The 27,452-nt window shown below is 39.9% G+C and overlaps 3 protein-coding genes across 4 annotated transcripts; all 3 read right to left on the bottom strand.

Annotated features, from left to right (window-relative positions):
• Positions 1-2,071: 2,071 nt before the first annotated feature.
• Positions 2,072-6,337, bottom strand: dr1 (down-regulator of transcription 1). Its single transcript, XM_066692155.1, has 3 exons — positions 5,598-6,337; positions 4,732-4,895; positions 2,072-3,479 (listed from the first exon to the last, which is right to left on the bottom strand). The coding sequence occupies exons 1-3, from the start codon at positions 5,815-5,817 to the stop codon at positions 3,333-3,335; spliced, it is 531 nt and encodes a 176-aa protein (XP_066548252.1). The 5' UTR covers positions 5,818-6,337; the 3' UTR covers positions 2,072-3,332.
• Positions 6,338-8,185: 1,848 nt separating this feature from the next.
• Positions 8,186-12,574, bottom strand: LOC136714797 (retinol dehydrogenase 8). Its single transcript, XM_066692413.1, has 6 exons — positions 12,431-12,574; positions 11,708-11,869; positions 10,633-10,812; positions 10,160-10,253; positions 9,257-9,440; positions 8,186-9,154 (listed from the first exon to the last, which is right to left on the bottom strand). Exons 1-6 carry the CDS (start codon positions 12,525-12,527, stop codon positions 8,921-8,923), a joined length of 951 nt encoding a protein of 316 aa, XP_066548510.1. The 5' UTR covers positions 12,528-12,574; the 3' UTR covers positions 8,186-8,920.
• A 996-nt stretch (positions 12,575-13,570) lies between these two features.
• LOC136714320 (gelsolin) lies at positions 13,571-27,215 on the bottom strand. 2 transcript variants are annotated; one of them, XM_066691743.1, is made up of 17 exons: positions 27,089-27,215; positions 21,422-21,605; positions 20,300-20,454; positions 18,986-19,147; positions 18,547-18,696; positions 18,090-18,179; positions 17,852-17,984; positions 17,677-17,765; positions 17,271-17,486; positions 16,861-16,994; positions 16,651-16,741; positions 15,688-15,858; positions 15,227-15,401; positions 14,891-15,006; positions 14,718-14,795; positions 14,498-14,558; positions 13,571-14,339 (listed from the first exon to the last, which is right to left on the bottom strand). In XM_066691743.1, exons 2-17 carry the CDS (start codon positions 21,600-21,602, stop codon positions 14,179-14,181), a joined length of 2,163 nt encoding a protein of 720 aa, XP_066547840.1. In that variant the 5' UTR covers positions 21,603-21,605; positions 27,089-27,215; the 3' UTR covers positions 13,571-14,178. The 2 variants fall into 2 exon arrangements, with proteins under 2 accessions (XP_066547840.1, XP_066547841.1); XM_066691744.1 differs by lacking the exon at positions 27,089-27,215 and adding an exon at positions 23,618-23,710.
• Positions 27,216-27,452: the final 237 nt, after the last annotated feature.

Here is a 27,452-nt window from a genome sequence, read left to right as displayed (position 1 = left end):
GGAGAGAAAGAACTCTCTGGAATTCACAACACTGGCCCAGAGTAATCCACCGCCCCCCCGCTGTGGATGTGAATGAATTGTGCTGGATATGCTGTGCAGTAATGTGGGACATGGGATGATTTCTGGGAGCCCCCCCGAGGGCAACTGATACAAAGAGCAAATAGCCGCCCCACAGTGTTGTTGTAGTGCCCTGAATGAAGGCCCGTTGAGAGCCCTGCCTTTGTACAACAACATTTATATTTGCCCTCCATTGGACACACACACCTATAGAGCCCTGTTTACAACTGCAGCAGCCCAGGACCCCTAATCAAATCAAACTCCCCAAAGAAAACATACTTCAGACTGCTTAATTGTGTAAGGGGAGCAATTTAATTGGTCTCAGGGACACAGAAAGACATAGCACAGTAGAAGGGATTGAATTCAACTGCAATGCTGGGTTGCCTGGGCAATTCTTAGCTAAACTATGAATACAGGAATTCCTTTCTAAAAAATTGAAAACACAAACTCACCTGCAAAAGAAAAATGAGACTGTGTTCATTGTGAGATTTGAAAAGGGGATGAGATCAATTTTAATTTATTAAACAGCTCAGCTTTATTCAATTACAAAGCACACGTAACATCCAGGTAAATTAAACCTCATGACACAGAGCAGAAAACAGATGTGCATTTCTAATGGCAAAACAACTGTATAACTTAAGAATGCGTCACTTTAAATAACTAACTAAAGCAACAAAGCAGCTCCCCATAAGAGCTTATTTAGGGCAATTATGCCTCAGGCTGCAGTCTATGTTCCCTTATTTTCAGTATACTTATCACAAACGTGGAACCGATTAAAAAACGAAAAAAAGTAATTGATCCCAAATGTGCTTTGAAATGTTTGAAAGTATGCTTTCTAAAGCAATCTTTAGTTTATCTCAAAGACTCCCCAGAGTGGAAAACATTGGCCGGCTGTCTTAGAATTGTTACTCTGAGGCAAAAGGCTTAGGTAAAATTTTATTTTATTTTTTTAACAGAAAAAGTCATTAGTTTTTAACAAAGAAAGGCTCTCAAAAGAGCTCAAACTAAAGTGTAGTGCTTCAGTCCTTTTTTGTATAGTAAAATAAATGAAAAACACAGCTACGTTATCTTGAACTTTACAAAAAAAATGCAATCCATTATGTATTACCAGTGCCAGTGTCCAGTGGTAGTGACTCAGAAAAGAAAAAGCTTTTATCTCTTCTTACATTTCAATACGAAGCAAGCTTTTCTTTTAATTGATCCCAGTTGGAAGATATGTCTGTGAACATGTCCTCACTTAAGCTTTTCTGTCAGTTCACCAGACTTGAAGCAGGCTGCAACATGAACATGAATTTTACTGCACCAGAGACCAGGCAAGCATGGAATAAGAGGTGCTGGCTAAGGGAATTGTACATTTCTACAGCCAATTCCATCTGTTAAATTAACAAAACTAAACAAAATTAAAAAAAAAAAAAACAACAACCAGCTGCTTTTGATCTGTTCGTTTCTCAAACCACATCATTTTAATCAAGAGGAAGTGGGGATGAAAATGTGCAGTTTTGACATTATAACACTACCTTGTGGTCAAATATAGAATTGCAAGACTCAACAGTTCTTGGATTCTGTACTCAAATCACACAGGAAATGAGACATTTGTTCAACTACTACAACGGCCTCAAAATAGCTCATAATAAGAGATGTAAAATGGATAATTATTAATGTTATTTTGCATTGTTATCCAGCACTGAAAGAATAACATCCCCCAAGAACATGAAATTCCACAATTACAGAAAGGATGTATTATTGATCCAATACATGCATTTGCACATACAGCATTGTTTGAGATTATAGGGACATTTGAGAATATTACTTAATTAAATGAATTGACAAAATAATGCTGCAATCACTGGCTTTCAGTGACAAATTAGGAGTTATACGCAGTATTGACATTAGAAAAAAGATTAAACCAATACATCTACATTCAATCAAATGTCTTACCAAGTATCAGGAAATACGGGGGCGTGCCATCAGCACACTAATGTCAAAATCACACTTGACTGAACACACACGCCACTTTTTATAAAACATGTCAATTTTATTGCTCAGAGAATACAGCTTGTGAAAAGGCATGAGAACAGGAAATCACCATTAGAAGTCACCAATCATCACTTGCTTTAATGCACCACACATTCACAAATGCAGGTTTTACACTTTTTTTTTTTTTTTTCAAATTCCCGAAAAAAATCTGCATCCTCAGGTATCAAAACTAAAACAATTTTCAAGGTGAAAGTTACAATTTTTCCTTTTACTTACTACACAAAAACACCTTTAGTTTTATAGAATTTTAATACATGGAAAGTTATGCCATGAAAATCCAGAATATCTCACATTAAATCCAGCTTTTTAATTTCTTGCCAGGGAAATTCTCTCTTTGGTACTACAGGATGAAAGCAATTCCTTTGTGTCCTTAGGCTTTACTTTCCATTAGCAGTAAATGTGAACTGCAATACTGTTCCATTAAAAACGCCAAAACCTACTTGCACCATAGTATGACCGAAAAACAAAAAAGTACCTAAAAATAACCAAGTCACCATTTGTATTGTTTTTTTGTTTTTTTTTTATACAGCAAAACACATCTTCAAGTTCTCTTCCACGTGAAGCTCTGTGTATTACAATGATCAATAATGGGAAGAATATATGTACATATTTTTCCATTTGAATTGGCATTACTAACATCAGTAAGTAATGAGGACAAAAATAACTCCAAATTGTCAAAGGCAAAAAAACTAAACAAATAAAAAAGCTAATGAACTGAAAGGGGTTCAATACCTGAAGAATGTGAATGTGCTCTACCATACATGCCAAACAAAATCATGTGCACATCTTTGTTGTTAATAAAACAGGGTCTTTCAACTGACACAAGTACCATTACAGACTTCTATAACAAAACCTTTGTACTGCGTTTAACAAAGAAAGAAAAGGGAGGAGGCCAAAAGAGATGAGATGACGAGTGCTCTGAAAGCACAAGCGAACTTAGCCAAACTTGTCAGGTTTTATAGGACTATGTATTGGAGAGAGGTTATATAAACATAAAAATGAAAGAGCAGACAAAAGGATGACAGCTAGGATAACCTTCCCTGAAAAAGCTAGCTTAAAATCCAAAGACAAAAAAAAAAAAAAAAGTTGAATTGGAAACAGTACATGTTTGGACTTCACTGACAGACAGAGGGGTCCCAACTCTGTCATTTCCCCAGCCCACCAGCCCACACAGGAGATGAGTGTGTGTTTGGGTGTAGGGGGCGGTCGGTGCCGACTCCAGAGACAGCCTGCAGCGCTCACATGTCGTCCTCCTCGTCCTCGTCCTGAGAGGAGCCGGCCTGGTGCGCCGCGCTGGCAGAGGCTGCTGCCAGCTGGGCCTGCTGTGCCGCCTGCTGCATCTGTAACCACTCCTGCTGGGCCAGCTCGGCCTGCTGCTGTCTGGCCTGCAACCGCACAAACAAACAAACACAAGTGTTCACACAGCTGCACACAACGGGAGGCGGGTAAAACGGCCACAAACACTCAAGTTTAAAAGCTCATCGTTTGAGCTCGGCCAGCGAGATATCAGATCACCAACTGAAACATTTATGACATCGCTCTGATATCATTGTTCCCGGTAGCATGATCTTTATTTTAATATTCTAAAATGACCAATGCGAGACGTATTTTTAAAACATTAAAAAACGTTTTCTACAAATGTTTGTAAAGACATTTTTATCAGCATCTGATGAAAGAAATACCAATGATATGAATAATTATAGCATCATCTTGTCTGCACTTATCGGCTTTTTCATTCTAGGATGCAAGACATTGTTTACTGTATATCTCGTATACACTTGTGTAAATTGTAATAACTTGAACTGCACTGTATTATTGCACTTTGTATATATTGTATATATTTTGGAAGTCATCCTGGACAAGAGCATCTGCTAAGAAATAAATAATATATAATTATATACATCCAAAAAGAGGCAAAACATACACTAGTGTCTTAATTCAAATATATTGTTTTGTGAAAGATGTTTAGTCAGTTTAGTAAGGCTTCATAAAGATCCTGGTATTGTATCGTGTACAAGGCAGAAGCATTACCAAGGAAGTAAAAAGAAAACTTAAAAAAAAATATATATATATAATACACACACACACACACGTTATGCCCTATACTGTTGTTGGATCACCACACAATTCAATAAGCATGTACATATAATTATTATGAGGATTATTTCTCAGCAGATGTTCTTAAGCTTTCAAACAATTTTCACAAGAAACACACTCAAAACATTATAAAGTGGAGTACAAATGGGCTACTAAGTGCAAATATAATAGAGTTCCTAGTATGTGCGAAGATAGGAAGAGGAAAAGGATACAAAGTGCTAAAAATACACAAGTAATCAGCAGCATAAATGTAATTAGAAAGGGCATAAGAGCAAGGAGTGCCGAGATTAGACTGGCATTACCGCAACAAGACTTCAACTGGGACTGGGTATTTCCATTTCCCTGTACTGCAAAGTTCAATGGTACTTTGAGTGTCATGAGGATGTAAGGCTCGCTTTATGAACCACCGTCATGTATACAGACTGGCTCCTGTCAAGGCCGTCTCAGACTAATACTGCCGAGGTCCTGGGCAGGATGGAGCGGCAGGCCTACGCTCAGAGAAGAGGAAAACGGGAGCAGCAGTGAGATGGAGACGTTTACCTTGGCAAACAACTCCTGCTGTTGTCGGAGCAGCTCCTCTTCGGGAATGCCAAGGTTTTCTAGACGGGAGCTCGCCTTTCTCCTTTTAAGTGCCACTGTTTTACACTCTTGCAACACATCTTTTACCTCGGTGATGTAGGACGCAAAGCCCAGACTCTCAAGTGCTTCAGGAAATAAAGAAAATGCACGCATTAACAATACAGCTCTCATAGTAGAAACTCAAGCATGCAGTCCAGGACAGTCCCTGTAAACAAATAACCTATAAGGTTAACAGGAACTGTAAATGTAACGGGTTGACATCAGCTCTATACATATTGTCCATGAGCTATACAAGCTATAAGCCTTGGAAGGAATGATAAAAAAGTAATTATTAAACCGTTCAATCAGATAAGCCGTGGTTATTTTAGCTTGGTTGCCCATCCTTGTGTCACCCCAAGGTGGTTATACAAAACTTCAAATCGTGTACAAAACGCTACTTTTGTTTATTAGTGCCAAAAACATTTTTAATCTAGAGAAAGGTAGTGTACATAAAATAAATTGATACATTAAAAAGTCCCAAGGGTTCAGTGTGGCCACATTTGTGGAGTCACCTACATGTAGTGCATTATATCTTTAGCCTCATGCTAGTTTAGTTAGGAGAGCATTTTTGTAATAGAATAAGGCTTCTGTGCGAAATGCTTCTCATATTTTCTCAAACCTTTAATAGTTCAAATCTAGACATTCAAGTTCAAACTTCAGGCCAGTCACAGAAGCAGCTGTGGGGACAGATGGGAGGAGGGGACAACACCAGGATGGGGAATACAAACTGACCCCCCACACAAAAAAAGGACCATCACTAGCACACGAAAGCAATGCCTTAACCTTACCGTGTATGACGTGCTCTGGAGAAATGGTTTTCTTCTCGGACTTGTTGCAGATCTCATTCGCCTCCGAGGAGATGAGGTGGATGAATTCCGTGCAACAATTCACCACCAGCTCCCTGGCATCGTTTGCCACCCGGACGTTTGGCAGAGTCTCTTTGATCATTTTATTAATGGCTGCCCTGGGTATAGTGAGGTCATCATCGTTGCCAGACGAAGAAGCCATGGTTGATCGAGCTGCTGATTTTATTCAAAGGATAGAGGGAGATATAAAACAACAACCAAACACAAACACTGGCTTCCCAAGCGGCCTAGCTATAGAGGAGGGGAGCCCCAGGTCTTTGTCGATTTTCGAAGTAAACAAATGTCCCTCTTACATAAATGCGACTGTATCCCAAACGATCGCCAAAATACACTGTGAAATATCATCAAAACAAAAAAAAGGGGGGATGAAATGAAAGGCAAAAACCAAAGCAGCTGCTCTCCAGGCAGGAGTTACAGTCGCTATTAATGTGTACAGTCTCCACCCTCTTCAGACCGGTTTAAGCGACATGTTCGTCCCGCTCTCTGGAGGAGATGGCCTTTATCCGGTACAACTGTAGGCATTCAAGCTGATAACATTAATCCAAAGGCAGTTAAACGCGTTTCTAATTAATTGTACTGTTTGGTCCACAGTGTCAGCGGTGCAGCAGGATTTCTAATCTCCCCCGGAAGCTGCCCCACAATGCAGCGCGCAGGATTTAATTCCACATCCGGGTGCGAGTCTCAGGGCGGCCACATGGAGCTGCAGTCAGACGCCACCCCGACAGAAATATAACAGGAGCAATATTCACACATTCTCACATGGTTTGAGCAAGTTACAATATGTCCAAAATGAGTGTATTTTTGTATGCTACAAATAATAATAATATTTAGACCAGATCTATAACTGCAATATCTGCTAAATGTATTAACTCAAGATGGCACATTTAAGTTCCAGTGGCAGTAGTTGCAATGCAAAAATAAAGAGAAAGTTACAATGTAATGAAGTGTCTTGCAAATCTTTGAGACATCAGGTTTCTAAAATTAAAGTCCAACAAAATTACATGTTTTATCAGCCCCAGCACGTTTTTGATTGCGGCAGATTTCTGTAACCAAGTATTGGAAGCTTTGGTTCTTGTTTATTAGAGAGGCTGTAACTTTTCTCATGGATGCCTTAATTACTGCTGTGCTGATGGGTTCCAGACAACATCTCCGCTCTACTGTGGGTGTAATTCCTTTAATCAGGACAGGATGAGTTGACAGGACTGCTGGTTGGCTTGAGCAAGCTTCAGCTGATTACACAAGGGCCTACTGCTCTGCTGCAGATATGTTCTGATGGTAAATCTAATTGAATCATCATTTCTAAAGCTGAGCAAAACAGGATTGCCTGGTTTTAAAATTTGCTGCACTTGCTCACCGAAGTAGTGACAAAACACAACACAATAAATGTACAAATTGTCTCAGAAAGAGCTTTAGTATCTAACCAGCATGGGGCATGTGTGTTCTCAGGTGATTCCCACATCGTGGGTATCCCACTGAAATAAAGTTTGTATACCTTGTGTTGGCACAGAATAAGGTCATATGATCCATAGTCAGGAAGTACAAAATGGCAATCAGTCTTTTCAGTTCATATTGAACACATTATCACATGCCACCTACCTCACTCCCGATATTACATAAAACATGGCTAAAACAAGATTAAGCTTATTTTCTGAGCTGTCAGTAGCCTCTAGATTAAGGTGTTTGTATTTTTTAATTGTTTTATTGCAATACAGGATTTCTTCAGCATTAATCATTTAGGGACAGTTAATCCTATTACTTGGCCATATGTGTCTGGGTTTGGATTGTCCTAAGTACCAAAAGTGTGGATGAACAGTTTCTGTGATAAGTAATCTATTGTCTAATTAAAAAAGACTGAGTCTTATTGAATAATTCAAATTGAAGAAGATTGGGCCCTTATACTGAAAAGTATAGAAATATAAATCAAAAGAAGATGGCTTAATTTTGATTTATATAAATACTAAAAACATGTTCTTATGATGAGCTTTCTTTCCAACAGTATTTGTAGATGTATTCCACTGATCAGGCAGCAGCTCCTTGAGATAAAATGGACCAATGTCATATTTTGGCCCCATACAGCAAGAACATTTTAATTGTTTCCCTAGTCAGTTACTTGTTTTTCACATTGTATCAATAAGTATTCAGAACTCTAAAATGTGTATTCATAACATAGCAATACAAATTCACACAATTAAATTCACACAATTAAAACGCAACTTACTAACAGTGCTAACCTATTTGCTAACTTCATCTGCAAATGGAGAATTCCTATAAAATCCCAACTTTGAATTAATAATATGTGTTTAATAAGTGCCTTTCTGAAACTCATTCTTTGTAAGGGTATTTGTTTAGAGGACTATTGGTATAACATATTCTGCAGCTTCAATTAATACATTTTTTTTATACACCAGAAACATGAATGCTGGTTCAGATCAATATGCTGTAAACTCTGTTGTCAACATTATTTTAAGGACAGCTACTGTACAGTATATGAAAGTATATCATTCCAACGATAATGATAACGTGTTTTTTTTTATTCAGCTCTTAATCACGTGAGGAAAGCATGACATCAATGGGGAAAGAAAATATGAACACTGATAAATTCAGCATCAGACAAACACCATAGACATGTATCAACTTAGTCAGCAGAAAAGTATACATATCTCTAGTTGAAAAACATATCCATCAAAATTAGATTGATTGCTCTAGGAAATAAATATAATGATTGTAATCTGTTTTGTTAGTTTTGTACAACAAAGAATAAATGTATACCGCCAGAAATTTCTCGACATATTGTTTCTTGTGAGCTGCACTGCTAATGCAAGAGCTCTGTATCACTCTGCTGTTCTTTCGGCTTAGATTAATATATACCACAGTTTGACTTTTACAACCAAAATAGCTTCACAAAGTTTGTTGCAAGATTGTGAGCAATGGCATCAGTGTTGCTTCTGTGTTGTTTTGTCCATTGGGGGAGTATTATTGTACAACACTGAAGTTGTCACTTCCTCTCATTAATTTCCAGATGTGATTTTTTGAGCTTTTCCATTTTTTACAGTTAAGTTTAAGTCTAGGTGGAGACCATTTTCTACAGTAAACTGCACACTAAGAATTTCAGAGCAGTCTGTGCAGTTTTGGATAAAGCATGCAAGGTTCACAAGCAGGTGACCTTGTCATGCCCGGGAATGGCAGCAGGAGCAACCACTGGGGGCGCTGTGACTCTTGGCGGAGGGAGAGGGATGTGAGGGGCTCTAGGACTGAGGCTTGCCCAGACTGAAGCTCTTGCGACTCCTCCAGCGCAGCAGCTTGATAAAGTTCAGGCTGGCATTGAAAACCTTGTCATGCTCAAACACCATCTTGTAAAAAGTGTCAATGGGCAGGTCGCCATTGGGGTCGGCGTACTTTAGGGTGGTCATGGGAGTGTAGAGGGTGTTGGTCTGGTGACGGAACGGAGGGTTTTCCATGGTGATGATCTTGTGCGTGTGCTGTGCAGAGACAGAAATATAATTTGTTAATATTTGCTGCATAAAAATGATACAATGTATTTATAATTTATTGAAAATCGTATATATTTTTACAATCCCAACCTCTGCTATTTCCTCTGGCGTCTGGCCCAGACTTTGGAAGATCTGATTGTAGTTCTTCATGTAAATATTGGTGAACATGTCAGCGGTCACCTTATCTGCCTTAGAGAGATCTGTCTTAAGACCTTCCTCGTAAACCTTGCGTTCAAATTCAGTGACAACCGGGCCGGGCTCAATAAGGCTTATACTGAAATGAAAAAGAAAAACACTGCAGTACAAACAATACAAACACAGAGAGATTCTTTCATGGTATTAAATGAACAAATACAGATGCTGGAAAATTACATTTGTATTAAGAAATAAACATCATTCTCCAGTGAGAGGATTTAAAAACTACCCACACAGCTGCTTGTGTGGTATTTTTTCGCCTTCCATTGGCAAACAAGAATAAAGAACGCTTGGCAGCAACTAGAATGGTGGAAGGCTGGGAGTGGCCTGTTCATTGCCAATAGCTCAACATCCCCATCAGCAGCATTTTTGTGGTTTTGTGGTTGATCAGAGGGTTGTTCCCATTTAAAAATGAGAAATTTAGACGTACAGATGTGGTCCATGCATGAGTGAACCACAGTTTTATAACCATTTCTATGCAGCAAACCCAGTCATGGCCTTTTCCATTTCTCTGGAGACTGAATGAAGGAGAAGGCAGTGGTACAGATAGACATTAGTCCCTAACCTGCACAAGCTGCAGCTGACCTTTTTAAAAAAAAACATAATCTCATCCTATACCATTAGTGTGAAACTACTGCAAAATCACTATGCTGAGCCCTTTAAGAAGTAAAATATGTAGTGGCCTTTTTGCATTTCATTTTGTATATTGTGTTTGGATTACTTTAACTTGTGCAGTTTTGGGAGTTACCTCAGACTGCATTGATTCAGACAGCCAATGGGATGTTCTTTAGTACTTACTTAAGATTAAAGCGCAGTGCCTGGACCGCAAGACTCTCGCAGAATCCCTCCACTGCAAATTTGGATGCTGCGTAAATGTCATTGAACAATATGCCTATTGAAGGGAAAGCAGCACATATCAGCATGGCCTTGGCAGCAGTGCTTATTCACAATGTGTCACCCAATTTATTTATTTTAAATCACATTAAGAACATCTTATGCTGCAAGTAATGACATTATCATAGGCTCCTACTGAATGCATCCTTTGTGTGTGACAGATAACAAGCACACACAAAAAAAACTAAAAACAAGCTACGAAAGAGCAAATTGATCTTGGTTAGATCGCTGACTGTCAATAATGTACAAAACAAAAAAATTCTGACATCCTAATATTAACACAGTGATAAATGGGAGTAATCCACAGGAAGAAACATCACGGTTGGACTTTTGTATACGTACTGTGTCCACTGAAGAAGGCGCATGTGGGGTCCTACCTTGAATCCCCATCACACTGCTGATGACCACGATGTGGCCGCTCTTTCTCCTCTTCATGTCAGGCAGGACCTCTTTCAGAAGCCTGACCAGGCCGAAGAAGTTGGTGTCCATCACAGCCTTCATCTCCTCCATGGTCTGACACTCAATGGGCCCAATCAGACCCATCCCAGCATTGCTGACTTGAAATACATAACAGACACAGAGTGACACATCCGTCTGGGCAGCACAGGATCATGGGAGGGAAACATATCCCTTTTCTTCACTTCTGTTTTTGCTCATGAAGGTCAATGCATCTGCAGTTTACATGTTAGTTGGGGTATCGTCTCAGTCTCTAAGTATCATGCGAATATGGGGATTTATGTATAGCTAGAGCAATACAACATTATTCACTGTGAATCAATAAGTAGAGCAAAACTTAATCCTGTTTTAGACTGGTGACTTGACAGGCTCTCTTCTGCTGACATATCACACACTATCTGCAGATTTTTAAAGCGATTCTAAATAAAGCACTTGGCTGAGGAATAGCTACTGCAATAAGTGCTCTCCCTTGAAAGTAGGTTTGTGTAAGAGTAACATCAGTACATCAAAATCAGTCTCTGTTTCTAATGAGTTTCATTAGATGTCTAACAACATTTACACCAGGAAACAGCACTGAGACAAAGAAGCAGATACTAGACTGCAGTGCATCAGATAAAGCAGCTCAACACAGGGAACAACATTGTGCAGCTTAAATTAAATTAGCTCAATTTGCTGTGTTTACTTTATAACTTTATAAAAAAATATTATAGATTGAGTGATCAGAGCGGCTTTCATCAAGTTAAACATAATAATAATAAAACATTTACAAACAAAAGGTATTTTACAAGACTACCATTCGTTTACAAATTAAACACTATTTCCTTCAATCAGTTTTCTTGTATCCCACTATGTATCATCTACTGCTTAATATAAATATATATATATTTGCACAAACTTCAAATCAGGCAGGTGATCGCTTTAAAAGCAAGAGCTGTGGGAAAGAAAAGTGGCAAGACTGGCAGCCCAAGTCCCCCCCCCGGCAGCGGCGGCTCTTACTGAGGATGTCAACCCTCCTCTGGGGGATGCTGTCCACACACGCCTTGATGGACGCCTCGTCGCACACGTCCAGCTGCTTGATCTCCAGGGTGCGCCCCAGTGTGCGGCCCGCCGCCTCCACCAGACTCTCACCCTTGCTGAGGTTCCTCATGGTGGCGTACACTGAGGGGCAGCCGGTCATGCAGTGAGGGCTTGTTCATTTCACAGGGCACCACTCAGGGATATTGCATTTATGTGTCTGTTTACAGCATGGCACGGTAAGGTGTTTTTTTACTGTTGACCTGTACTTTATTATTGCCTTTATTAGGTGCAGTGTGGGACATTGCAATCCCCAGTTAGGAATATTTTTAATACATCAGGTTCCTTTAAATGTTCATTATATCTACACTGTATCAGCTGAAGTGCTGTTACCAATTATGACCAAGCATCCTGCTTAGCAATATGAAATCTTGCCACTTTGTAACATTGGAATAAACAAGGAAATCATGATGAAAGACAGTTTATAGAGCCAAAATACATTATTGGTACAGCTTACAGCAGATTTGAAACGTAACGAGATCACTTTCACAAGGAGCAGTGCTGTCTGCTTTCTGCCCAAAAATAAATAACTCTTTTGTGATGTTGTCTTATATCTCCTCCTATCTTTGCTGGCCCCAGATAGAGAGGTGTTGCATTTTTGTTGTCTCTTCCCATAATGCTTTGCTCCCCCTAACAGCCACTCACCCTGGAACCTCTTCTTCTCGTCCTTGGCGATCCTGACGGCCAGGGCTAGGCCTATCCCAGAGGAGCAGCCTGTGATTAGCACTACCTTGGGCTCCATACCGGCTCCTGTGCCTCCAGCAGCGCAGAGTGTGAAAGAACTACCAAGCTCCCCGGTTTTCTAGCAATTAATCCACTGAAGGCCGACTCAGCAGCTCAGGAAATGGACACCTGGACCCCATGTGGATTATACAGGATTACACCTCTCCCTTACACACGATCAAAATTGTGTAAGGTTTTAATTTAATCATATAAGCAGGATCGCCAACAGAAGTCCAGGTGATATGCAGACAGGTGACTGGCCTACATGCCTGCCAGTACTCAACAGGTGTGCTACAGTGTTTAACAGTGCTATCTTCACTTTTTTGTTGTTGTTAAGAGAAAGCACCTTATGATTTTAATTCAGCATCTTTTCAGTCATATTTGTTCTCTTTATGTCAGAAAAATAAAATCAGTTCATTTTTGCTATTAGAAACTGGCACTGCTGTTATGTATCAATATGGTCTTATTTGTGTTAAGTATCATTAGACATCAGAATGACGTGACAGTTGTAGGAATGTAAGTGTGATGGTCTAATGGAGTTTATAAAGGCATATACACATTAAACATATCAATAGGTAAAAGTCTCCAGGCTGGAATACCAGTTGATAATTTAAATATTGTAATTAGAAGACGTTAATATGAATACAGTCATAATTGACCCTGTATGTAATACAAAACAATATGTACACATACTTTGGTGAAGTATGATAATATATCTGTATCTTAATATTACAAAAATTGCTACTCCTGAGGATTTCAGAGCTTCTGCAATGAAAAGACACTGAATAAGGCTAATTTCACACACTTGTTATTAGGAATAATTATGACTTCTCAATAAGGGAGGGAAGCATGTATGAATTGACTGATTATATCTTACAGAAAGTAGATTAGATGTGCAGTTATTCTCCAAAGATTATTCAGTTTCACTTACTACTCATCTTTTGTTCTTCCCCAATCCAATCTTTAAACGCACAACTACATAGCCCACTAAACCCCATGAAATATGGAGATAGTCATGTGTGTAGCATTTTACGGAAAGGATACAAATGAAGACAAACCAGCTCAAAAAAGCACAATGCTGTTTATTACAAAGTAACCATCATTACATTATGTAGACACCCGAAATAAAGAAAACTGTAGTTAGAATGCTGTGCCAGCAAATATAACCATTGCTGTCTGCTGATTACATACATTTAACACATGCACCATCAGTTGTGTAATCTGGAATAAGAGAAAGGGCAAGTTTTTTGGTCAGTTCCCAAAATGAACCTGCTTCCCAATGTGCCTATGCCATTATATCCAGGGTTCCTGTGGAAAAAGTATTGGCAAACATGACATGCGGATGTCAAGCAACAGGATCTATTCCATTTGGCAACCTCCAGTAAAAAAAAAATATTAATAACAACATGAGTGGAAAAAAAGAAGTGTACAGCTGGACAGGAAGCAGGCGAGCAAACAATTTTCAGTAAGTGGTTTCCCATACACCCAAAGCATTATAGTAAGGCACTTCATAGGGATGCTTGTAGACTTTATGAATAGGGTTAGATGGCAAATATTTTCAGTAAGCGGGCAAAGTGCCTAATTGGGGTAATAAAACTACATGAACTGTTGTCCAGAGAAGCCGTGCATTGTGGGACATGGCTGTACTGCGATGTGCAGGCAGCGGAGGTTTAGAATCGAGCCCTGATCCTGTCCAGGGGGTCAGTGTCCCACATGGTGGGGTCCCAGGCCATGAACCAGCCGGTGAATGTGGGCGGCTCGTTGCCCTGCTTGATGGTTGTAATGGGGATTCCCTTTCGTCCAGAAGGGTCTGAGTTAATGTATTCTTGAGCTGGAATAAAAACCCCAAACATGCACCATTAGTGTTGTCTGACAGCATATACAGGGTTTGTGGTCAAACGAATGTATCAGTCCTGTAATTTTTGGTTTCCTTATTATATAATACATAATACAAGTCAAGTGCACTACATTATTATAAACAGGTTTTACCTATTTTTGGAGCTCCAGTCTTCTCTACGTCATTGGCATCATTGCCAATCCACAGGAAGATCTGAAAATTAAATTTTACAACTTTGAGAGTGGTATCTTGGAACTGGCCAAGCTGAAGCTGGAGGGGATTTTGGCTTTGCAAATGAAGGAATAATAAGGAATAATGAGTCAATATGGGAACAGAGCTAAATACTGATTTCACCTCCTGTACTTGACTCACCTGGTCCCAGGTATCCAGCAACATGACATCATCAGTGGCGAGATCAGACTGGGTGAATTCTCCTGGCACCTGCTCCGCCTGTGAAGAGAGAGACACATGATGCTCTGGACACGTATACTTACTAAATTACATTACTCTAAAATATCAAGCTGAAATTAAGTGCTTTGGCTTACAATAAGGCGCCCAGTTTTGTTTGAGCAGCCAAACAGGCGAGGTGGCTTCACGGTCTTCTGCAGGGTGCGGGATGTCTGGTATTCCTTCTTGCCACCGAGAGCAGTCCAGAAAGCCGCTGTGTGTGGAGAAACAGCAGCAGGATTAAAAAACAGTTTTCAGATGCGGAATGACAAAAACAAAGGAAAATAAACTAAAAACCTCAGATTAGATAGGAACTATTTACACTTATGTAAATAAAGTTATAAAATATCAAATGTAAAGAAAGTGAGTCTGACACATACATAAAGTCCTGCATGAGAATTATCTGAGCACTTTCATTTAAAAAACAAACCCACCTGGCTCCTTCCCCTCTGAAACATCGCTAGGACTTCCTCCCAGCACACTGACCACATGCTTGGCCATGGCCACCTCCTCATCAGAGGCTCCCACTCCCTTCCAGACATACGTGTCGGCCGCGGTTTTCAGCACAAACACATCATTGGTGTTCAGAGAAGAGGCTGAGGGCTTCACCTTTAAAGAATAAAACAGCACAGAAACTGCTAAAGCATAAAATTCCTTTAAATGTGTTATTATGCATATTTTAAATACAATAATAAAGGGGGTCATTTGGCCAACGCCTTTATCAAAGATAACTTATGTCTTGCAAACACTAACAACGTTCTACATAATTATTTGCTTCCTTAACCTTTGCGCGACTGTAATATTGTACATCCTAATTCTAGTATTGTGTATAGATTATACTGGACTCTTCTGAAGCTTAGAAGTAGCCGAGGACAACGGTGGCATGGTCTCTCACCTCCACAGCACGGGCGGCCTTGGTGCTGCCCTGCCTGAGGTGGAAGAGGCGAGTGCCAGTGGCTGAAGACTGGCCCCCCTTCCTGGAGGTGCCCCCGGTGTAGATGATCATGGGCTTGCCCTTGAACAGGCTCATGAGGTGGGGTGGCTCCTGCCCCTGGGTCACACGCACCTGTGGGCGAGACGACAGAGAAATGGAGGAGTGAGAGGGTTGACACCTACAGAATCAGTCTGTGAGTCTAGCTGCTGATATGTAATCCATAGCTGTGTATCATGTTTCATTTGTGGCATGATTCCTGATTTGGCAGAGCCCTACAAGCAAAACTCAAAGACCGGTGTTGAATCCTTCACGTTTTACAAAAAAAAAAAAAAAAAAAAAGAGAAAACTGCTTAATTTCCCTACTTGCTGATGTTGCAAATCTCTTCTAACCACTAGTACTGTCAACTTGATAGTCAGCTAGATGACAGAATATATGATGCTCAAGTTGCTCAGCTATGTCCCCAAAGCCTCTGGAGAAAAATGGCCTTTATTTTAATATGGACACTCAAGACAGCAGGAAGAGTCTGGTGACCTTCAGTGCCGCTCTTTGTGTATTTGTGAACAGCATGAGAGAAGATGCCCTATTTCACCTTTTCTTTCCTATCACACGGTAGCATTTAATATTTAAAGTAAACTCAACAGGGCAGAATAAGGAGGGTACTTTCCAATATATCTGAGAGAAGCTAGGTAAGTAAAAACGTTATTTGTTTAAAAAAAAAAAAAAAAAAAAAAAAGGTATATATATGAAAAAGGATGAGACAAAAATTGAACAACAAGAAAGCTCAAAATGTCTTGGGGATTCTCTAATGGAAAACATCTGATAAGCAGAGGAAATGATTTCACTTGCATTTGCATATTTTTAAATTTTGCTGTCAGTTATAGTCCCATAGTCTGCTGATTACAATGAGAGGTGAGGAGAGGCACCTGCACTGGGGATCCTCCCATGGAGTCGTCCAGCTTCACCGTGAGGAAGGCTGAAGCTGCCAGCTCATCCTGGGTGCTCTTCTGTCCCTGCCTGGAACCAGACACACATTAACACCCCCTTACGTTCGAAGACATGAAGCAGTGTGAATATAATACAAATCACTAGAGAACGTTTAGCCCAGGTTACTGGACATCACTGGCCACACTCACCAGGTGTAGATGATGTGCTTCTCTCTGCCGCTGGTCTTGTAGCTGTACAGGATGAGGTAACAGTCACCCCCATAGAACTGACCATAAGTGGCAGGATCCACAGCGACCTTCTCGCCACCTTCAACACGCCAGATCTGGAAATCAGTCAACAAGAGGCCTGCTCAGTTTTCACTTAAATACATTATCAGAATTAACGATACTGGCCATTATATGAAATCTACTGTAGAAGAACTGTAGCTAACATCTGTACATATTGCTTCCGAGTTACTAAACATAGCTGTCGGAGTCGATTGTCTTGGATGCATCGATGGGGTAATTGCATAGATCTGTGGACTCGTGGACTCTGAATGAACGGGCAAGATTTTTTCCTGCCTAACTGGACCTGGGAGTGAGGCACTGTGCTGCCGTACCTGGACTTTGCCGGAGCCATCATCCACCATGCTGTGCTGGGCGGCCATGGCATGGTTGGAGTGCAGGGAGGAGGCATCGAAGGGGATCTGCGGCACCTTGGCGATCTTGCCGATAGTGTAGGCCTGAGAGGGGCCAGTCGTCTGATCCTTGTCTTTCCAGTCAGAGAAGAACTGCTTGAAGAGAGTTGTTTCACCCCCTGCTGGTATAACCTGGATCTGCACATTACAAGAAAAACAAAAGGGTGAGTTTTGTCTTGTGCACCCTACAAGTCTTAGTCACAGCAATCAGTGGATTAGGCCCTACATTAAAACTTTGTAACAATACTTTTTGACTTAAAATAAAAACACATAACTACTACCCTCAAACTCCCAGTCAATTTTGATCCTTTTCTTCTATTCATCTTACTTGAGTCTTTGTGGAGTAATTTTTCGACTTGATGAACTGCTCAGCTGTCTTCATTGCTGCCTTGCGTTCTTCTGTGCTTGCACCTGGTCCTGGGAAGGAAATAAATAAGAAAGTCACAAATGTGATTTTGAAATGTGTGAAATCTTATCTTGAGAGAAAAGAAAAAGTTCCCAACCTTTCCACAAAAATATCTTGTTATCTACTCCGTTGTCCAGGATGAAGCAGTCGTTGGGTGCCAGCATGGCCTGCTTGAAGGGGCTGGACTCGGCCACCTGGGATGACTTCATTGAGCCAGAGGCATCAGAAATCTGCAAGAACAATGACTGGCTCATCTCAGACACACCACTGGGATGCTTTCACAGGATTAAGATTGGTTGCAGTCCAAAAGCCATGACAGATGAATGAAAGGTTACCAGGTAAAGAGCTGCTTTTCTTTTGTTTGAAATCTCGACCGCTTCATCATCAGGGGTTGCTGGTGCGATTGCAGATTTTGGACCCAGAACCTGAGAAAATAAAGAATACATATGAAGAGTCAACTATAATCCAGAGAGAGGCATTTTTATGCAGACCAGTCTGTCCTGTGTTGAGTGGAAGTTTGGTTTCTGCCTGACAACATATTACACAGAGGAACCAGAAGCATTTAGTCATCATTCACAGTCTAAATGAAATATCATCCCATTGAAGAGGAACCAGTTTTTGATCACGAAGAGTCTACAGAGACTAATAGCTGAGTAGGCATTGGCCTCAGACCGCCTGCTCTCCCAATATTTCTGTCAGTGCCGACACTCTCCAACAGCAGCTGACGCTCCCTGTCTCCATGGCACAGTTGAATGTTCATGTTGTAAGCAAATGAACACCATCTTTGCTTACGTCAATGATTTCCTGTGGCTCACTCCCTTCCTCGACCATAGAGATTTTGGCACGGCCGTTCCTTTCGTTGTCTCGGATGCCGATGGCTACTTCAGAAGCTTTCAAACGCTCAAAGCGATTGCACTCGCTTCCACACCACTGGTAGATGAACTGGAAGAGGAGAAAGGAAAACATAAGTGTTTGGAACAATGCAATGGATACCTTGAAGGGCCTGCACTGACAGGCAACAGCCAACAAAATCCAATCAGAGAAATGGACCAGCCTGTAATGATGGACCGAGATTTGCAGGATATCAGAAATAGTAGGACAAAAGGTCTACCCTATACTTAGAAAAGGGGATTGTTCTTGGTTTCCAACTACATATAGTGGCCTTATCTCACCTAAACTTACAGGACACAGAGAAGATTATAGATATGTTCAGGTGTCTTGCAACGCTCACCTGCCCCAGATCAACAATGAAGCAGTCTCCCTTGTTAAAGTTGTTCCAGGACATGTCCACCTCGGTGGCCCTGATGGCCCGCCTGCCCTTGATGTGCAGCAGCCGCTTCACGTTCATGTCGTTGGTCACCACGTGCTTGAACCCGGAAGCCACACCGCCTTTCTGGAATGGGACAATCAGGAGGGTGGGATGTTAGAAACCTCCCAGCTGACACACTTCGATGTGAGAAAAATGTCGCACAAACATCTAACCCTGACCACACAGAGTCGACAATGTTCTTGGTTTGTTGCACAGTAACCTTGTCCCTCTGAAACCATACATACATAAGTGCAACTGTATTGTGTATACTTTATATTTTGTGGATTCTTTTGTCATTTTACTTAAGTTGTTAATGCTTTGTATTTTTATACATGTCAATTTATAGCATTTGTAGAACATTTTGGCAACATCACCTTTAGTTTACAGATTTCAAGACTCTCAGACAACATGAAACAATTTCAACACTATAAGATTAACAGCGGTCTCAGATTTAAGAAGAATTTTAAGATTTAAGGACAGCCGAGTGGTTGTTCACAAAATACTGTTATTTAGGTTCAAAACAGCTCAGATGAATAATCTGCATTTAAAAGCAATGATCTCCATTTAAATGAACAACACCATCATATACATAAAACAGATGGAAAATGAAATGGTAGATCAAAATCTTTGCCCTGCGGAGTTCACGGTCAACATCCCATTTTACAGTTTTGAAATCAAAATAGATTATTGCAAGACCAAACAAGGCCGTGATTCACAGACAATATAGGGGAGTGAAAGAAGAACACAAACCGAAACCATTCAGAAACAAAAGGCAGTCTGAAGCTGATCAGAGTATAATCATTTGCACACTGCTGTTTACCAACTCACATAGGCCATAATACTTAACCACTCCAAAGGTTAATCTTGATAGTCTCATAAATATTTCCAGAAGGTCATGAAGGAAGTAACCTCCTCACACCTAAACTAAAAAATATATTACAGAGAAACCTGAAGCCTGGAATGTTTCACTCATTCTGTCTTTGTATGAAAAAGCAAACACAGAATGCCATTCAAGACAACTTGCTGGGGAAATATGAACCTACATAGAGGAATTTCAGAAATTCTCCACCATTACACTTGTGTGTGATGACCGTTCCAGACTCAAAAGTGACCATTCCAGATTAAAAGAGGCTTTAAGCTTAACTCTTTATATGTGGATGTGAAGAACAGTGCTGAAATATAGATACAGGGTTGAAATCTCGTGACACTCCCCTCAGGTTTTATATTTGAGCTCACCTTGTACTGAATGCCAGACTTGAAGTAACCTGTGAAAGTGTGAGACTCGTTGTCCTGGGTCTCACGGAACTGCACTGGTTTGCCCCCCAGGAAGTCATCCAGTTGTGTGGCGAAGATGGCAGCAGCACCACTTTCATCCTGAGAGCACTCATTTCCTAAAAAGACACATGTTGCTCAGTCAGGGCTCTAAACTGAGATCGTTTAGGTTTGAATTGAGAAAGACAGCAGTTGTGAAATCCATACACATATTTTCTCCTAAAAAAACAAAAACAAAAGTCCACTCCTGAATCACTTCCAACACAAGCAAAAGCTTTGAATAAAGGGAAGATTTTATTTATGTAGCCCAAGACATGCCATTGTTAGTAGAGGGTCTCTTTAACTGAGCTAGGGCTGTACTGAATAACTGTGGTTAAAGTTTTCCATAGCCATCTATTTATTTGTTAATAATCTGGCTTCTAAAATCCAGAGGGTGCATTTATTATGAACAGACATCCCTTTGTAGATCACAGAGAAGCCAATTCCTCAGGGCACCTAAAAATACATCTGGTAGAAACATTTAAATGGCTGCGGCTTATCTTCTGTTTTTGTCTCTTCTGTAATATACATGTATGTACAATAAAATGTTATATAAATCAAAAGTTTATAAATATGCTTCCACTGTTTGTATTCATGTAGATTCCACCAGCACAGTGAAACATATGTTGTCAACCTTTAAGTAGCCTTAACTTAATAGGGCACACAGAGACACAATATCAGGACAGTTGTAAAAGACTAGTCCCAAATTAATCATTTGAATTAATAATAACTTCAACTGTCCCACAACATCCATACAAATGGTTTTAAGTGCATAAAAGGTCATAGACAAATGCTTTTCTGCATGAGGATGGGGACCATCTTGTTAACGGGAGAAATGCCATACACAAACGAGGGATTTTTACGATCTGTGACAAACGGCACACTTCCTCCAGGACATTTAATCTATAAGACATCTCTCAAGTTTATTCATCGGTATGACATGAAGAACAACACTTGTATCACTTCCTTTCCATAATAAAAAGGGTACCGATAGATCAAACAAAATCTTAACAAGCATCTGAGAAGGTAAAAGGCAGCTCTGCTCACCCAGCCACATGTGGAGGTTGTAAGAGGGGGCGGCGGTGGTGTAGAGCAGGATGTAGGCATCTCCAGTGTAGAAGCTGCCATAGAGACCCTTGGGCACAGGCTTCAAGTCCATGTTCTCAATTCTCCAGATCTGCAGGCCGGGCGCCTTCCCTGCCGTCTGGAACTCTTTGTGGACCACCATTGTCTGCAAGGAAACACCAAGCAGAGATATAAGAGGCGCTGGGGCTGGTCTATTGTCCATGTGAACAACCTTTACTGTTGGTTCACACAGAGCACCATTACAAGGACAGGTTTTCTAGCAGACGTACTCTACATACTATACACAAACTCCGAAAAAGAAAAGAAAACTAAAACATTGCCATCTGGAGATCTTTTCGCAATTTTCCAGTCGACACTTCAGTAAACCAACAGCTGTGAATTTCGAGTTCTTCTTCTTATGTTATTTAGTATACATGGTCACTTACAAATATACAACCATACAAGGACTGAGCAGAGCTGAAACATGCCCACGATGAGTCATTTTAAGTCACATGAGCGACAAAAATAGGAAAACATTTGGCTTAAAATGAACAGTACTGCCAATTCAAAACACAGGATTTCCTTCATTAACTCAGGGTTTGCAACTGAATTTTGTTTTGGTTTTGGTCAATACGGTCAAAATGAGGGTGGAACAATATGTGACCAACAATATTGCTCTCTTTCAGACTTTTTGCTGCAGTCCTGTCTATTCCTTTAACTTTGGTTTGCTTTTAAAGTAATTATTCAAAAGATGGATTCATGAACACATTCCAATACAATACCACTGCTTTCATAACATGAGACAAGAAAATTGTGAACATGCTTCAGCCTTAATGTGCAACTAGAAAAAAATACTGCCAGAAACTGCAGTGTAGTTTAGATAAGGTAATAATTAGGTAATAGTGAATGCACTGTACCATCAAAATGCAAATGTGTTTTACTGGCAAGGAAGTAGGTAATTTTATAACTTGCAGAAATCTAGTAAGGTCACCCAGAGAGAAGTGATCTTCATTCATATTATTCATTATATAATTTAAAAAAAACCAAGATATATTTTAAGCACAATTACAAAAGTCCCCTGCTTTATTTATTCCTACTATTTTATTTAATCACAGATTAAAGAGATAAGGGTAGTTTCAACTTTAGTATTTGTTTAATGATTAATATTTCTGTAACAGATACAGAGATAGCCTCATTCATGTTATCAGATTATAATTGTTTTCCATTATGAATTCCCCTCCCTAAAGACATTATATCAAGTGAATGTGAAAATATTTATACACCTTGGGCAAAAGTAAAGAACAAAAGGTAAATGTATCGACATGCATTCCTCCTGTCACTAGATATTTCATATTACAGTGAGGATATGAAAAATCAGCCAAACTATTTTTGTAAGGCCATTTATAGTATGGTTACAATATGTTAATGCAATTTCATAATTATATTTCTTCTTGTTGAGTGCTGAGAAGTGCATCGATGAGGTGAACACTAATTTTCTTATTGCAGGAGTCTGTTTTGCACCTTTACTCCATTATGGTTGTATATATTAGGAATAAGTCACAGAGCAAACATCCCTCTGTCTCTGGTTAATGAATGACAAATGAGCTGAGATAATGGCTCTACGCACACAAGCGACTGGCTAGGCTTTGCTTGTACACACATATTAAGGGGAGTATAGTAGGAGAAGTGCCTTTGTTTTTGTATTTGCAAAAAGAAATGTGGCACCACAATAGGTAACTGTGATCCAATTTCCACAGTGTTTTATTTATGAGTTAAGTTAAACTGAAAAGAGCATTACATGTATGTACATGCATATTTACACATTTTAAAACTAAGACATCTCATCTTTTCTGATTGTCATACACCTTACACACACATCTCTGATATTGTTTAGACTGTCTAACATTCAGCCACAGACATTGTTACTTCCTGTATCTAAGCCTCCAAATACCTGAACACCACCACAACAAAAGAGTATATATATTTATTCAAAATACTCTCAGGAGCTCATGAATAATCAAACTAAAAACGTGCTGCAAACTGTGCTCTAGCAATTCAATCCTATCAATTTGAAGTTAACCAAAAAATCTAGAACAGCGAGATACATATTGATACTTTTGCTTTAAATGTAATATGCAATATTTTTTGAGGGTTAAGTCACAATGATTTTGGTTTTACCTTATTTTGTGGTGCAATAACAAAAAAAGTCTAATGCAACAAGTCAAAAATTGCCCTGCAGTACCTGCCTGGTCACCTTCTGCACTAAATCTGCAAACCTGAACTAAACACCTCCCACTTGTTTGTCATCTCATGGCTACGTCACTTCTTTCTTCTTTTTTTAAGCGTATTTCCTTATTGCAATCCAGGTCTCAGGCAACACCCATTTGTCTTACTCACCCCCTTCTCTGCATGCGTTCAGTATTTTCAAGCTGTGGGATTCGCCCTCTTCAAGTTATCACTTTGCTGGGGACCACCAATTAAAACCGATATACAAACCACTCAACATAGTAGACACAAGCAATAAAATATTTATAATGCTGTATGTTACCAAGCATGATGACCAGTGATGTAATCAATACACTATAAAATTTGAAATACAGATCAGTAAGCGAGCACAAATGTCACTGAACACCACGAGGGCTCATAAGGCCCCCCGTCTAAGAACAACTGGTGTCCATCTCATTGAGGCAGAGGTTATCAAAGCACACTCTGTACACCAATACTCTCTGAACCGCTCGTCTGTCCCACTTAGTTTCTTGCAGTAGTACTCAAAGACCCTGCTGTTTCGGCTGTGGTTGCAGACGCAGCCCCCGCGGTCGATGAGCCCTCTAATTTTGGCTGGCCCATCTTGAGCACAATCTGCTCTAAGGGGAACGTATCCCACAGCAATGAGTTGAGGGGGTTGGCTTCCTGATAGTTAACTTCATACAGATGATGGCCTTCAGCTTCTTTATCTTAATTAATAGGAGGTTCTTTTCATCCACCCGGTTTAAAACCTAGTATCCACGTCTGCCTTTTAACACGGCTAGATCAGAAAAGGATATCCAGCCCTGCCCTTTTCTACAGGAGGAAGCAAATGGATTCTCTAGGCACAACCGACACTTCCTGTGCTTGGTGTTCAGAAAGGAGCCATGTAATATGGCTAACTATGACCTCATATTTGTTCAAGTCAATTTTCAAGGGTAAAACAAATATCCCTTCACAATAGGATATCGTCCAGGGCCGAATAGGATAGACAATGCACCAATGTGTGTGTGTTTCGTGGTGTCTTCTGTCTTCTGGGCGTGTTAGAGCAAAGCTGCAAACTCAGCGAGATCGAACAAGTTTGCATGAAATAAGGGCCACTGTAGCACACAGACAGATACTAATCAAATAAGTCATATTTAGTAAGTTTAATACACTTTTAAAAGTCATATGTAAGTTTTAGAGCGTTCAATCGTGTGATTAGTTTATTGTTGTTAAATGGGCTTAGATACTGTTAATGTTGAGTTAATTTTTAAGTTTTCTGCAGTCTTGATGAAATAAGATGTGAATAAGTACGACTGTTGGTAATTGATGTAGATAATTAATAGAAACGGGATTATGAGAATGTGATTAACAGATTAGATGTTTAGAATGTCTGGATTAATTCAATCAAGAGTTATAACGGATTCAGTATGGATGTTGTTTTGACTTTTAAGGGATTACATTACAATGGAGTGTTATTTTTAAACTATATTTCGTAAACCTTATTTAGTCTATTTGAATGATGAGATCATTAGTCAATAGCGTAGTTTGTAGTGTCACACAACTGTGGCGGTTGTTCAGCCCAGAAAAAACAGGAAGTTACGAACAGAAATTACTAAAGTTGCAATTACCCTGTAATGGTTTAACAACTATTTCATGTTTAATAAAGTCTTTTTTTATGAAGAGAACTCATGTTTACATATAGCCAATGTATTTGAGACACGATGTTGTAAAAAAAGTGTAACTGTTGGTATCGTTTGACTGGACAAATAAATGTGCATTGTTGTCTTTGTGCAAATGCGGGTTGAAGCGATTTCAATGCTGTGACGGGTAGGGACCTCCCCTTTAATTACAGGGGCTGGCTAGACTGTTTTTCCAGAAAGCAACATATTGTTATATAAAAATAAAAAAGTCACATTGTAACAAACTTTAAGTGGATCCAAGTCCGTTAGTTCGTTCAATTACATATGGACCTCTCTCTTCATATGTCCATCATTTAAATTTGAGATTTTCCACATTCGTGGATAATTGTTCATTTCTCAATTAAGATTTTTTTTTTTTTAATTAACCTCTGTCTATCTTTCTCTATGCGTGCATGTATCCGAAAAAGAGAACTTCCTTTGTGGTGAAGTTCAAAAGACTGGTTTATTTATAATGTCCTGAAGGAATGAATATGAGTCAGTGAGCTATCGGCCATTGCTGCATGCATGCAATTAATTATAAAAAGAAAAAGTGTTGGACAGCAAGGCAGTCTGTTTTGAAAGAACAAGATCAACCGGGATCAACTTTCAAAGCAAAACAATGTCTTACAAATGCACAACCTCCTACTGTACAATAAAAACGCTCAAATGATGTCAAATAAATGCGAGGTTTATTCTATAAAAACTGCAATACACAACCCTAGACTCCCACTTGGCAGTATAGCATGTTTGCTAATATCTGATCTTTAAATAAATCAGCAAAAACTCTTACAATCACAGCCTACCAGAAACATCACCTGCTGCAAAATACTGAACATTACAGGGATTTACAGCAGTTATATTAGCATTATTGATTTAGTTTAGGGAATAAACCAGAAACCAGGGTCAGTTGGACCACAAAAGTAGCAACGGAAAAGAAGTACTGAAACTTCATCCTGAATTACCATCCAACTCTCTCTCTTGTATAAAAGTTGTAAATGGTTATAAGTTATAGTTATAGGCATTAGTAGAAGAGTGGATGGGCGTTACAGTTAACAGAGACCGGATCCTGGCAGCCTGTGCCAATTAAAAGAAAAAATAAGGATGAAGTAGTGCGTCATAATTGAACTTTCCCAATTTTCCCTATTCTCTGGTCAAATCAAATGCAATATCCATGTAGAAAATGCAGTTTAAAGCTTTGGAAGGGTTGCATGCAACACTAAAAACGTTTAGCGCACTTGTATGCGTCTTTAACGCCTGGCTCTCTGCCGTTGCTGCAGGGGTGAATCCCAGTGGACTACTTTGTAAACAGGAGCGAAATCCCAGACACACAAAAGAAAGAGAGAGCAGCCGAAACCCGAGAGAGAGAGAGAGAGAGAGAGAGAGAGAGAGAGAGAGAGAGCGGCTCTTCTGTACACCGCCTGCGTCTCCAGCCGCCCAGAGGTGCAGCGCCCCCACATCTGGATGGGGCGCTGGAAACTTTCTGAGCTTAAACAAAAGTTTGGCCAAGCGAAAAACAAACAAACAAACAAACAAAAAAACTTTCCGTACACGCAAGCGCAAGTGCTGCAAACACGGATTCTGCAAAGTGCGCATTCGTTGCCTTTCCATTCGGCTTTCAAAGTTTACGCCACTGGAAAAGCAAAGAAGGAGAAAGGTTGCAGGAGCGAGTAATGCATAGGAAAACAATGCATTGGGGGGAAAAATGCGTGTTTTTCCTTGTGAAGGAGACTGGCGTACTTACTGTGTGTGTGCTGTAGTTGCTGGGAGCGGAGCGGTGCACTGGCAGGAGGAGGAGGAGGAGGAGGAGGCAGATGCGGAGCTGCGCTGTATTCCTGTCTGCAAAGACTGCGCTGCGTGTCGCCGTTTATACAGCACTTACACAGAGAGCTGATTGGACGCAGCATCAGGAAACACAAAAGAGATATTCAGAATTATTATTTAACAGCAGAAACTACACATATTCCGGTTTCCACAAGCGTTACATATCTACTCTTATATTTTATAAGTCTCCCTGGACAAGTGCGTCTGCTAAGAATTAAATACATACATACATACACACATACATAAATACATAATAATAATAATAATAATCTCCCCATATATGC

This window comes from Amia ocellicauda, chromosome 19 (genome assembly GCF_036373705.1).
Source record: "Amia ocellicauda isolate fAmiCal2 chromosome 19, fAmiCal2.hap1, whole genome shotgun sequence".
Classification (NCBI taxonomy): domain Eukaryota; kingdom Metazoa; phylum Chordata; class Actinopteri; order Amiiformes; family Amiidae; genus Amia; species Amia ocellicauda.
Note: the sequence above shows the minus strand (reverse complement) of the source record. Positions and strands in the feature narration are given on the sequence as shown.

What these genes read in the sequence shown, in the direction of transcription:
- dr1 (XM_066692155.1), bottom strand. Translation starts at nt 5,817, where the DNA reads ATGGCTTCTTCGTCTGGCAACGATGATGACCTCACTATACCCAGGGCA. An exon ending in TCCAGAGCACGTCATACACG is followed by an intron (nt 4,896 to 5,597) that starts GTAAGGTTAAGG and finishes TATTTCCTGAAG; the next exon opens with CACTTGAGAGTCTGGGCTTT. An exon ending in AGCAGGAGTTGTTTGCCAAG is followed by an intron (nt 3,480 to 4,731) that starts GTAAACGTCTCC and finishes GTGCGGTTGCAG; the next exon opens with GCCAGACAGCAGCAGGCCGA.
- LOC136714797 (XM_066692413.1), bottom strand. Translation starts at nt 12,527, where the DNA reads ATGGAGCCCAAGGTAGTGCTAATCACAGGCTGCTCCTCTGGGATAGGC. An exon ending in CGAGAAGAAGAGGTTCCAGG is followed by an intron (nt 11,870 to 12,430) that starts GTGAGTGGCTGT and finishes GCTGCCCCTCAG; the next exon opens with TGTACGCCACCATGAGGAAC. An exon ending in CGCCAGAGGAAATAGCAGAG is followed by an intron (nt 9,155 to 9,256) that starts GTTGGGATTGTA and finishes GTCTCTGCACAG; the next exon opens with CACACGCACAAGATCATCAC.
- LOC136714320 (XM_066691743.1), bottom strand. Translation starts at nt 21,602, where the DNA reads ATGGTGGTCCACAAAGAGTTCCAGACGGCAGGGAAGGCGCCCGGCCTG. An exon ending in GAAAAGCAGCTCTTTACCTG is followed by an intron (nt 17,985 to 18,089) that starts GTAACCTTTCAT and finishes TTGTTCTTGCAG; the next exon opens with ATTTCTGATGCCTCTGGCTC. An exon ending in AGGCCGCCCGTGCTGTGGAG is followed by an intron (nt 15,402 to 15,687) that starts GTGAGAGACCAT and finishes TATTCTTTAAAG; the next exon opens with GTGAAGCCCTCAGCCTCTTC.